Source organism: Electrophorus electricus, chromosome 8 (assembly GCF_013358815.1).
Source record: "Electrophorus electricus isolate fEleEle1 chromosome 8, fEleEle1.pri, whole genome shotgun sequence".
NCBI lineage: Eukaryota > Metazoa > Chordata > Actinopteri > Gymnotiformes > Gymnotidae > Electrophorus > Electrophorus electricus.
The window spans coordinates 19939819-19952977 of record NC_049542.1 but is presented as its reverse complement, the minus strand read 5'-3'; the positions used below and the strand labels follow the sequence as shown (position 1 = coordinate 19952977).

Genomic DNA, 13159 nt, shown 5'->3' with positions numbered 1-13159 from the left:
TGTTTAAATCCAGAATAATCTCTCACATTAGGAATGGCCACAATGATGATACACCTTGTATAATTTATAGCCCTTATCCTCATTAGTTTGTATGGCTACCCAAGACTCTTATTATCATATCTGTATATATGTTATTGTCAGTTGTAAGGTGACAACTTCTGAGTAGGGCTGTTTTTTTTTAGGAGAGCGTGTGTAGACTCAATTAAAAGTTAGTTTAATGAGTACCGGGATGGTTAATATAATAGGGTGGGCTAACTTGTAAGTTGGGCGATCGACGCCCGTATACTAATTGTATATATTTGTTTACGACTCAATAGTTTAAAAATCGTCAGCTAGGTTTTCCTCGTTTCCATGTTTGTAAATCAGCTCGTTTCACCGCGATCGTTTGTTGGCTATATTACTGCTGTATCTATAGCGCCATCTCCTGAGTTTAAAGTATACGTTCTTGCTAAAGGTTTGCATCAACTTAGTTGAAACCCATTTTTTTATTACTGAAACGTTATTTTTTAAATTGACTAGAACAACGAATGTAATCAATATTTGTGTTCATATGTAAAAGTAAATTCGCAAGTAAACTGCATCTAGAATTTTTTCTTTTTATATAATGGAACACCAGTACATTTCAATGTAAATTCACCTATCAAGGGGATTTGTGAATCCCTTTCACAAATCCCCTTGATTTCTGAAGCCCAAGTTCAACGTACCTTGTAATAAAAAAAAAATCATTTAAAATGAAACGCCAGGACACAGGACCTCTCTCTCTCTCTCTCTCTCTCTCTCTCTCTCTCTCTCTCTCTCTCTCTCTCTCTCTCTCTCTCTCTCTCTCTCTCTCTCTCTCTCTCTCTCTCTCTCGCTCTCTCTCTCTCTCTCTATATATATAGTGTGTGGGGTTTTTTTTAAGGTAGGGGTGTGGTGTGTTTTCGACTATATGAATCCGTTTTCATGTGCAGGCCTATTTTAAATGTATGTAAGATAGGTTAGTTCCCGAAGAAATATTTATGGTTTTGGCCAGTTTCCGATTTTAGGCATCTGAAACGCTGTCCAAAAATTCCATTGCCATGCCATTTCAAAGATTTTGAAATAAATTCTTTTAAGAAAACCAATTAATTCAAGTACCCATTCAATCAGTTTCTCTACTCATTTTCACCCACCAAATAAAACAGGAACGAGCTGTCGTGTTTTCAAATGTCCTGGACTTGTTTATAACTAACTATTGTAAGTTGTAAGCGCTACAGTTTTCACCCACTACAGTATACCGCTGGTTAGAGGAAGTGGGCGGTACCAGGTTGTGGATGACGCGAGCGTGACCGTTAGTGACTGCCCAGTGAAACAGCGCTGAAATTCAAATTTGAACAGTTGAACCTTTCCTGAGAGGAGAAGAAAACTGGGTAGCTAGTCGTCTGTAGTTTAGCGCTCCGGAGACAAAAACCGTCTCAAGCAACGTTATTTAACTAGGCTAGATTTAACCCTTAGCGTATATTAGCTTGATAACTTAATTAGGAATGGATCCTTTCACTGAGGTAGGTTAAATGCACTATGTAATTATTGCTGTGTTTCGAGCGGCCTTGGACTGTGATTAAGTCTTGTTGGGTTGTATTTAACCATAATCTTATAGTAAACATTGTTGTAAAGCTATGTAATCGTTAAATGCATTCATTTCGACGTGCTGCATAGTCATTTTCCTACAAGAAAAAAAAAATACTACTAGTAATTAAAATATGTCTAGTAAGTAAAACGCTGTCAGATGGATTGAGCTAGGTTAGGTTAGCTAGGTTAAGAACTGCACTGCGTGCGCATGGGAGATGTGGGTTATTTTAACTAGGGTTAACTAACTGGGGTGTGACCGTTTAGGATTAGCCAGCTAACGCTAGCTTGTCTTTCCAGTTGTAGCAAAAAAAGAAACTGCTGTAACGGTCTCACATGGCAGGCATTTTTTGGGAATGACAGCAACTAACTGAAATTTCCGCTCACTCTCTGGGACGCTGCCAAAGCTGACCATAAAACATAGTTTAGCTAGTATCGCTCGCTAGTCTAGCTAGCGTTAGCTAGAGTTCAAGTCTGCCGTGTTGCTTGCTTTGCTTATTTAGCTAAGTTAACCTGAGTTAGCTAGCGGAAACTTTGGAACTAAATATTAGGACCTACTTGTATATTAATATTATGTGAATCCCCATTTCGCTCAGTTGCTCCTAAAGTGTTTCCTATGCACCATAAAGGTAAATGTAAGAACCCCAAAAAACATAATTTAAATCAAACTTAATACATTTATCGCTACTTAGATAAATTTAGCTAAATTTACGTCATGTGTAATAGAAAGTTCACCGTGCCGTGATGGGTTATTTATTTTTTTCAAATAAAGTAGGAAAAGTACCAAGGAAACTGGATTCCCTCTGTGTATAGCTGTATGTTTTTACAGCTAGTGATTCAACAACGCTGTGTGGCATCTTTGCTAACTTGGAAGGCTCATTGTTCGGTTTGACAAGAGCTTGATAAAGTAACATTTCATATAAATCAAGTTTTTATGTTTTACATATTGCACTAACTACTAACAAGGTGTATAACTGAAAATAAATGTAAATGAATATAAATGTGCTTTTCTGGGTAGCTGTTAAACTGCAATGTTCTTTGGTAGCTTTTACAAGGGCACCAGGGTCTGCCTACAAATTGCAGGTCCTCATTCAGTATTGGCTAATCTGATTACAACACAAAAAACGGTTCCTAAAACAAATAGCAGAACTGACCAATCATCAACAGTGTGCATTATTACTTTACTTTTTTTTTAATTTAACTTAAGAGGTGAAACTGGGTACACTTATCCTACATTCTAGACTCCTTAATTAGGTGGTTTTACACAGTGCGCTGGGTTCTCTGCACAGACCATTCTTCTTATTTTTTGTTAAAAACAAGGTGTCTTGGGAACCTGGACATTTTATAATTATAATTTAATATGTTGAGTTTTATCCAATATGTCCTAGTCCCTAGTTTATAGACCTCCCAAAAACTACACTCAGTGAAAGGTGGTGTTGTACAGAGCATTTCCTTAATATTTTATAATTTAATATTTTCTTGTCAATTTTTTGTAAACTTCTTGGCTCAGAAACTATTGGAGCGCACACGTGCCCGTAGGGAGAATCTTCAGAAGAAGCTGGCAGAGCGACCTACAGCAGCCAGCCGACAAATGGCAAAGAGGACAAGAGAGCCACTTGCAGAGACAAACAGTATCGTAATTGTGCCACCAACAGAAAAAGGTGCCATTTGTTTAAAGTCAGTTCCTTTTATGCAAAGCTTCTTTGACTTTGATCATGGTGGTGTGCAGGTTGGTAACACTGGGCTTCAGAAAGCTGAGAAAAAAAGTTTGTTTATTTTCAGTATAAGAGTCTGAAAATGTTCTTAACAAATTTGTGTGTATTTGTGTTACAGTACTTCCCTCACCCACACCATCGGCCTCTAAACGCCGCTGTTCAGGGGAGAATGGCCATTTCACTGGAGAAGAGAACAAGGAGCCAGTTGCCATTACAGACAAGAAGCCTCCCATAGCACCATACAGTATCCACTCTGCCTCATCAGAGCAAATGACTATCTGTCCTAGTTCAGACACAGATGCTGGACTTGTTGGCCCTCTTTCAGACACAGGGAAGGTGATGGTGGTGCCCTCACAAACAACAACAGGGTCCACAGATAAGGTGATGAAGCATTTTGTCATGGAGGAAGACAAAGATATTCTTAAAGATGGTACTGCTTCCATGCCAACCCCTAGCAACATGAGATCCCGTCTGCAGAGATTGGCTGAGCAGAGGCAGTATTGGGATTCAGAGGGTGGGTTGTATTCTTGTTTATTCAGTGAAGATAACGTTTTATAGATTATTTATTTTGAGTACATTTATTTGTCACCAGATTAAGGCATAAGTATTATGAACTATGAAACTGGGTGCAGTTTTATCCATTAAAACCTTAGGGCTTGGTACATCTTTTTATTTTCAAGGATTTAGCCTACCAGCATGATCTACCATTGTATGAAATACCAGTTTTATAGGAAATATAGTCGATAATAGTTTGAGTTGTTCTTTGAAATACATTTAGTTGATGTGTTTCTAAAATTAATTCCTATTGAACTATTTACAGGCAGCTGTGAACCATTATCGAACAGCAAAGCTATGTCCCCTCTTAGATCACAGAGGGTGGAGGTTGCACCTCCAGCCCTCGCTTCATCAGAGACACCAGTAGGCCGGAAGGGCAGACTGGCAAACCTTGCGGCAACGATCAGTTCCTGGGAAGATGACCTTGGACATGCACCTGTTTGCCGAAATGATGCAAAAGGGAAGCCTGGCAAAGCATGTGTGGTTCCACCAGCCCATGAGGAAAAGAACATTAGTGCCAAGACCTGTGCTGTGACACAACCAGCCCTGCATGTCCAGCCTGTTGCTAGCAAGCCTGTCCACAGCACCCAACATGTAGGTTATGCCAATTTATTTTATTTTTTTAAGTATATTGTTCCATGTTCATGTTTCAAAGTTTTTTAAATTTTAAATTGGAAGTTAACTAAAATTTATGTATGGTTTGTTGTAGCTGCCAGTTTATTCTCCAGTCAAATCATCCATAGTTACTCTACCAACCGCTCAGAAGACTGAGGTTCCTGAGGCCAAACTGGCTAAAGGACTTTCCTCCCCTGTGTCCAGCCCTGTGAAAAGCTGCTCTAGCCAATCCTCCACTCCACTCAAATCTGGAAGAATTCTCTCTTGTAATCCACAGATAGCTTCAGGTTCCCATAGTCCTCTAAAGGATCACATCTCAAGCAAAGAGTCAAGTGCTGGGAGAATGTTTATCTCGAGTCCCACAAAATCAAATTTTACAACTAAACCATCCTCTGCCATAGCATCTGTCTCTCAGGCTGACAAAAGTTTGCACACAGAAGCGCCACCATTACAGCAGAGGGGCCCAGCTGGAGCTTCTGGTGAGTAACCCAATTATAAGTTACTGAATTTTTTTTATTTTAAGTATTCATTTATTTTTGGACTATATATTATGTATTTTTATATTTTTGTGTTTTCCTTAGGGAGTGTTAAATCATTCTTGGAGCGCTTTGGGGAAAGATTACAGGAACGTAATCAGGGCTCTCCCTTTGGTGGTGGAGGTCAAGAACGCACGCCTGCTGTCACTCCATCGGCCACTCCTAAATCCAGACTGCTCCAGGAGAGGCTGCCTGTTGCACAACCAAGCTCGACTACTGCCATCCTCACTCACAAGCACAAAATGGTGTGTCATTTTAACTTTTCTGAACATATGTTCTGAAATGGATAGATTTTGGGTATTTGACTACATTTTCTTTTGTTACTAGGAACGTGAGGCAGAATTGGCACAGATTCGCAGTCGATTTCAGACTGCCAACCAAAAAAGCAAAGAGGATCTCTCAAAGGTCAAAAATGGCTTGGAATCCAAGGTGGAAAGTCACAGCTCACATCTTGAACTGCATAAATGGGTTGATCTCTGAGAACAAGTCCTCAGTTTATTTTTCTGTATCTCTATTACTTTTGGAAAGATTGACTGAGGAACACATGCATATCAAATGAACAAACTCATAAGCAAATTGAAATAAAACACTATATAATTGTGGTATCTTTTTATTATCCTTAGAAAGTGGAAGATCTTAATGAAGGTTTTGCTACTGCACTTTCCAGTGAGCCTTCAGATCCACTCTTGGGCATTGTGGAAACTCATTCCAAGTTCAATGAAAATGGTAACATTTCTAATTCTGGACATATTGTGTAGCAGTCACCCAGATGTTTACATGTGTTAATTTATTAGAATGGTATTGATTTGATGCATCACTTTATTGTTTTTGATTATCCCTAGGCATGACATTTTTTTGTTTGTTTTTTTAATTTTTCTTATGTTTACTAGAACTGTACAATGTATCATTTGTTAATTAATGCTATGACATTGACCTCTGTAATGCTAATATCACAGCAGGGTACAACATACGGGTGAGCTCTCAAAAGCATCACAATATTGCTTAATGTATGTTCACTCTTAGATGTTGCTTCAATCTTAGAGTGCTTTCTCAGTGTTTGAATCACTGTATTCACATGCTCAAGAAAGTGTAAATAATTGTGGTAAAAATGATACAGGCCAGTCCTGAATCATAATATCAGCACTCTATTTTAATTTACCACAAAGTACGTCTTGGTCACAGTATATAGAAGATTAATCACAGCCGGCAGATGTGTGTACAATTCAACTTTAACCAGATTCTTTCCTTCATCAGAGATGCCGGGCCTGAAGCCTGACCCTGCAAGTTCTCTGAAGTGTGCAGAGTTGTCAGTAGGAAAAATAGAAATGGATGAGCAGGAGGAAAAAGAAAGTGAGGGGAAAAAAGACTCCCTGCCAAATGTCCAATTTGATATAAAAGGATATTTTTACATCTTTTAAGTAACAATTAAATCTTCAAAATCTTATTCTGTAATTCCATTTTACAGAAAAAAAGGAAGAAATCCATGAGATCGAGATGAATGTGGATGGCTCTGTAAACTCTGAGGTCATTAACAATCTTTTTGAGGGCGTTTTGGAGGAGAGTAGACATAGTGATGAGGATGAGGAGGTGAAGGAGGATGAAGATGCACTTAACATCTCCTCCATGTCTCTCCTCATGCCACTAGCTGAGACTGTGGCTGCAGTGGTCAAGAGTCCTGAGAGGAAAGTCTTGGTGAGTTGGCTTAGGGTCTTTTCATTCCATCCCTGGAAAGTGGTGGTGCTTTTATTCTTCTAAACTCCATATTTTCTACGTCCTTGTGGTCTGTTAAATTAGACGTCAACCCCAACCAGCTCATTTAATGCAAAGAGTGGGACTCCTGAGAGTGTCTCCAGGCCCACAAAATTCCAGCGGGCCCGCATGCAGAGAGCTGCCTCATCTGATAGTATTGAGACCGTAGTAGAAGAGCACAAATTGCCCTACAGGTGATCCTACAGTACATTTTTTAAAAATATCATTTAAAATAAACCTGAGAATTTAATTGGATGCTTCTGGATTTCAGCATTGACGCCTATAGATCAACAAGAGTGAAAGACTCCGAGAGACCTCAAGTGAAACAGGTGATTGTAAGGAATGAAGATGTCTCTCAAAGAGTGGATGAGTCCCAGGGGGTCAGTCACATCACCATTAAACAAAAGATGCAGGTAAAAAAAAAAATGAAACTTGGACATTTATTCAGCCAAAGAAATATCTAAATGAGGTGCCTTAAAAACTGCTAAAAACCAAAGATTTTTTAAAATTAAATTCTTAGATTTTCTTTCTGTTTTCCCTAGCAATAGCAGCTACCTGCAGTATGTTCCTATTATCTTCCACTGTGTGCAAAGTTTTGGTGTTATTTGTGTTTTTACATAAACTGAATTATGAATATGCATTTTAATTGTCAATGCTTGCCACATTGTACATCACTTTGTGTTTTTTGTTGCTGCTGCTGCTGTTAGCTTTAAACAATCTATGCCCAGGCGTTTTATTGGCACGTGCAGCACTTTGGTCAACATGTGATGTCTTTAAAGTGCTCTGTAAATTAATGTAAATTAAGAGTTTTAATTTGAGCTGTGCTCTTAGGTCCTAACCAGTGAAATGAACCTGCAGCAGAGCGTGATCCATCAGGCCAGTCAGGCATTAAACTGCTGCACAGATGAGGAACATGGTAAAGGCTCTCAGGTGGAGGCTGAGGCTGAGAGGCTGTTGATTATAGCTAGTGAGTAACCAGTGTGGTGCTCTTTTTTACCTTCTTATTCAGGCAGATGTCATAGGCTGTTTCAAATGTTTCCACGCTTAATGTTTCGTTATTATTACATTTGTCATGGCGATAGAAAGTATATATTATTGAAACACAAGCATTTTGTTTTTAATGGGAATGGATGACTTTTTTTTTTCTCCAGCTGAGAAGAGGGTAGCTCTGAAAGCTGAGCTGGATCGATTGAAGGCAGAGGGCCCGGTAGTTCAAAAGAAAAACTCCAGGGCTCAGGACGATGTAGGTGTGCCTGCTTCCAAGGGCTCCATTACCCTTCAGGAGCTCCGATTACCACTTAAAGCTGACTTTGTCTGTTCTACCGCCAACAAGCCTGGTATGTGCTCTCCATTTAGATTTTCATAAATAGGTGGCAAAAGTGGGAATCCCCAGTACAATGTCTGTCTTTTTTTTAGTCTTGAATAGCTCTCCCCTGCCTTCATTTCCTATAGATGCTGGAAAGCATTACTTCTTTGTGATGATCCGTGCTGGAGCTGAGAACACAGTTGCAACTCCTCTAGCCAGCACCCACAGTGCCTTGAGTGGGGATGCCTTGACCTTCTCCACCAAGTTTACTCTGTGAGTCTGGATCCCTTTTGTGCCAAGTCTGAACATAAAGACTAGTCTTGTTATACCTAACCTAATGTTTATCTCAAATTTCAGGTCTGATGTGTCCAGTGACTTTGAGATTGATATTGAGGTGTACTATCTTGTAAGTGCATCTTTTTCTTGATGTGTTCTTTATGTGTAATTATGTTGAATTTTTAGATTGCTCTGTTTTCTATGTTTGCAGGTTCAGAAAAGAGAGGTATTTCTTGATAAAAGGAAGAAGCCCAGCAAGACAAAAGTACCTAGTTTTCTGTTATTTATCTCTGTCTATATCTTTACGGTGGAATAGTACTTAGTGTTTTGACAAGTTTGAAGATAATATTTGATAGGAAAATTCATAATTCATTTTATGTGTGTTGTAATGAAACATACACTTGTGCTTTTTGAATGGTTAAAAATTATTAAGTTTTCAGTACTTGGCTATGACTAGGATTTTGGATGAACAGATCTTGTCTTTTCTCTTTAGGCTATCACTCCTAAGCGATTCCTTGCCATCACTGTAAGTACCCTCTTGTCTTTGTTTGCTATTAATATTATGGACATTGTGCTTCATGTCATATTAACATGTTATTTCAGCTATTTCAATCTGTTTTGTTTAAGAAACTTTTTTTTTTTTTTTTCCCCCCATGTTATAGAAAAGTAATCTTCAAACACCTGGTGAGTATTATGTGAAATGTATATTAATGTGTTTTTATTGGTTTGTGTGCATCTTTAAAACACTTTGTTTTTGCAGTAATGGCAAGCCCTGGTGGTCCAAATGCGGTGCGCACCAGTAACTTTGCTCTTGTTGGATCCCACAAGTTAACCTTGGCATCTATTGGAAAAAATAAATTTCCCCTGGAAAAGGTAAACCATTTGGGACCATATGCTCTCCTAAATGCCTTTCTACTACTCCTTTTTTTCAGCTGGTGTTCTTTTGTAATAATTGCTGCTAAATACATATATACTAACAAATGGAATGATGAAGGGAAACAATGATGGGAGTAGTTTCTGTTGGGTTTGGTAAGGGCATAAATGGACCATATCTTTGTCTGATAATTCTTTGCATATTAGCAAAACAAGCTGTGATTTTAGTGCACTGTGCTGTTACCTGCACATATCGGCTTATTTACATGAACTCGTTTCTCTTTTTATAGATCAGATATGAAGGAAATGAGAGCAAGCTTCTCAGTGACATGTTTCAGAACAAGGTGTTTACAGTTATCCCTCCTTCAGTTAAATGAGGGTTGCTTGCTTGCTTTCATCCTAACAAATACATGCTGTAATGGCTCAGTTACTAACACTGAATATGCATTGTTTGGCCTATAGTGTACACACAAGTGGGCCTTATGCTTTTCTCAACAGTGCTGAGGAAAGGGTGTTTGCATACTCTTATCTTGGGATTTCATCATTCTTTTCCTATGTGTGTTTATTTTTCCTCAGAAATATCTGACAAATTCTCTTCAACTAAGGCATTGTACCTGTGCAACTGTTTGCTTAAGTTCTCCTTCTCTTCATCCTCCATACACATCTAGGTGCCATTCCTTAGTCCTCTGGAAGGCCATGTCTACCTTCGTATGCATTGTGAAGTTGATTCTCGTGTGGAGGAACGGGGCTTTCTTGTGAGTGTTCTATCTCTTGCGTGTATTTAATGAAATAGTAGTTTCTCACTGCTTGAATTATTGCTGCAATTAGTAGGAATTTGTCCTGATACTTGGATCATAAATTATAGACCATGTTTGAGGACGTCAGTGGATTTGGAGCTTGGCATAGAAGATGGTGTGTCCTTTCAGGCTACTGCATCTCCTACTGGACCTACCCTGATGATGAGAAACGAAAGGTAGGCAAGTCCAAGCAGAAATTCATGTATACTACATGTTTTACCATGTAAATTTAATTTAACCTAGGAATGAACTGTTCTGTCTAGAATCCAATTGGTCGTCTCAACTTGGCCAACTGTGTGAGTCGCAAAGTAGAGCCCGCTAACCGCGAGTTCTGTGCCCGGCCTAATACCTTTGAGTTGATCACAGTGAGACCACAAAGAGAAGATGACAAAGAAACTCTTGTCAGCCAATGCAAGAACACCATGTGTGTCACCAAGTAAGGGCCCACTCTCTACATGCTGTCACTTTATAATTCCTGTATGAGTAAACTGAAGAGAGGTGTCATACTGGTAACACTAGGATGCTGAATGATGGGATTACTAATATGGAAAAAGAAAACCAAATAAATATTTTGTACCATAATATGCATGCATTAAATAATTATCTTGTGGAATGTGCAAGCAATTTATGGCATAATTTTTTAACATGCAGGAATTGGCTTAGTGCTGACACAAAGGAAGAGAGAAACCTGTGGATGCAGAAGCTCAATCAAATCCTAGTGGATCTACGGATGTGGCAACCGGATGCATGTTACAGACCAATTTGACCCTCATTTGACCAGCACTTAGGATAAGCATCATTCTGAGTCTAAATTTTACATTAACTTCCAAAATATTTTACTGAGAAGTGCAATATAATACCAAAACTACATAGGGTTTACAGGCCATTTATAAATAAGGCATTTTGGTGATGGGTGTAGGGGTTTGAACCTTAATAAAGCCATATTGTAGACATTTCAGTATTGCAAAGTACAAAATTCACCTCAAAGTTTTTAAGGTTATAATTCTAGATGACTGTGTACCAATTAATTAAACCTGGAAGATATTCTATTACTATAACCAATAACCAGTAAAGGAAAGGAGTTGTAACAACAAAGTCAATAGCCTGAATAAATTTTAGTTCTAATGATTGTTTACTTTGTCACTGTAGAAATCCAAAGGTTAAATATGTAGTTTTTCACATGTAAGCACATTAAACAGTTCAGTTCTGCATCTTAAAACCACAGACAATATTATAATTAATTGAAAGTACAAGTATTTTTTGCTGTCAGATATTTCAAGATATTATTAGATATTTAATGTTTATATTTAAATCAACATTTTTCATATCTGCCACAGTATCTGCAGTTAAGGATTGTTTCAACTACCAATGAAAAAATCGGAGTACTCCTATAGACAAAAGTTCAAGTACATTGGTATCTTGTAATCCCCGCCCACCCCCCCAATTTTGTAATACGACATTCAATGCATACTGAATGCATCCTGACTTAAAAATGTTTTGTTACACCCAAAATAGAGATTCTGAACTTTTAGTTATTTGATTACATTACAATTGCATGATGTGTTTTAAGATGTGTTTTGTTATTTGCTGTGACTATGCTTTACCTGTAGAAGCGAAATACATCAGAATAACTGGCTTAATTGTTTGGCTCTGTTTAAACTAGGAGTTTTTTAATATTTTGAGTGTATTCACTGACAGCAGAATAACATAATATGCATTTTCTGTCTTATGGTTTACATTGCTTGGCTTTGACAGAATAATGAACAAATTATGCTGGTGTGGGATTTTCTCTCCTTTTATTGAACTTTTATTCATATAGGCAGTTTGAGATTTAATATTTATCATGCAGAGCTCCACGCTGCTACCAATATGTAAGATTACTTTCAGCGGCTGTCTAATTTGTCATATACTTGTAAGTTTATGGTATATTTGGCCAGATGGGTTTTTGTCTTTTTTTTCTTTTCTTTTTTTAACATTCACCTTCTGCTAATATTTTATACATTTTGCTTAAAATACAATAGAATATATATATTCTTAGGTACCTCCTCGTGATTCCTAATACACTACTCGGCACTTCAGTGTTTAAGTGGGTCTGCTGGTTTTAAATCTTGTTTGAAACACTCCAAATGATGTAAAGAATTCTGCAGTGCTGACACTTTAATAAACGGCAGCAGCTTTAGTAAAATTGTTGTTTGTATCGGTTTTTCCACTTTAGTTGTATTCAGTTTCATATTCTTATCCTGGATTTATACAATTATTCTAAGTTAACTACTTTTGTCCCAAGTATCAGTACTGTTCAGCATGTCAGTATCAGAGCCCAATCACATTTATTTTCACCCCCTACACCTTGTTTATGAATTAATCGTTGTCATCTGGACCTGAGTTACAAAGATTGGTGGTTTAAATCATCTACGAAATGGTATAATTCTTCAAGAACCTGAACCTTTTATGTAATTGGGTGGGTTTGCGTGGCCATACTTTTGCGGTTGGCTATGTAGCACTAACTTTGTCCTACCCCTCTACCTCAAAAAGATTCAGGACATCTTACCTATAGACGTGTTCGTGCAAAACGTAGTGGTAGGGATATATGATGAAATGGGATTAGGTCTATATCACCCCAGATTACAATATGTGTGAAATATTCTCTAGCTGTAATGTTACCTAAGAGGCTCCTGTACCTCAGAATCAATTCTAAATTCTAAGACATTTCTGGCGCTAAAGTAAGTTTGTTTAAAGTGATTTGTATTGTGTTGTGCATACTTTTGGTGTGTTTCCGATGCCCTTTTTTATGAACACATCTTGAACACCCACCGGCCGTGTACATACCCTGTAGTGTCCCAAAGTGCATGCGCACTCATTATTATATAAATGTTTTTTATGCATTTAATCTACTTAATTTTTTTTTCCACGTAATATCAATTTATAGTTTAATTTCTCTTAATAGCAATTACCGGAGTGTATTCTAATAATCCTTACTAAATATGGCATCAAAACTGACACTGTCATATACTATGCAAAAATGTGAAAAACGGATATTACATGGGGTAAAGGAGTACCTTCTTTCCAATGACCACAGTTTCTTTTTGAACGACTCGCCAATGACCAATGAATGAACGTGTTGTGTTCAACGGTTGGCAAAGAGGCGTTTCCATT

General features: G+C 37.9%; 1 protein-coding gene across 2 annotated transcripts; it reads left to right on the top strand.

Moving 5' to 3' along the window:
- Positions 1 to 1385: 1385 nt before the first annotated feature.
- On the top strand, positions 1386 to 12169 carry anln (anillin, actin binding protein). 2 transcript variants are annotated; one of them, XM_027000853.2, is made up of 25 exons: positions 1386 to 1520; positions 3095 to 3245; positions 3418 to 3813; positions 4120 to 4448; positions 4564 to 4948; positions 5051 to 5250; positions 5333 to 5434; positions 5629 to 5731; positions 6260 to 6355; positions 6471 to 6697; positions 6800 to 6948; positions 7026 to 7167; positions 7586 to 7721; positions 7906 to 8091; positions 8207 to 8333; positions 8418 to 8466; positions 8548 to 8601; positions 8830 to 8862; positions 8999 to 9020; positions 9097 to 9209; positions 9500 to 9553; positions 9878 to 9964; positions 10075 to 10182; positions 10270 to 10442; positions 10658 to 12169. In XM_027000853.2, exons 1-25 carry the CDS (start codon positions 1503 to 1505, stop codon positions 10770 to 10772), a joined length of 3555 nt encoding a protein of 1184 aa, XP_026856654.2. In that variant the 5' UTR covers positions 1386 to 1502; the 3' UTR covers positions 10773 to 12169. The 2 variants fall into 2 exon arrangements, with proteins under 2 accessions (XP_026856654.2, XP_026856655.2); XM_027000854.2 differs by lacking the exon at positions 9500 to 9553.
- Positions 12170 to 13159: the final 990 nt, after the last annotated feature.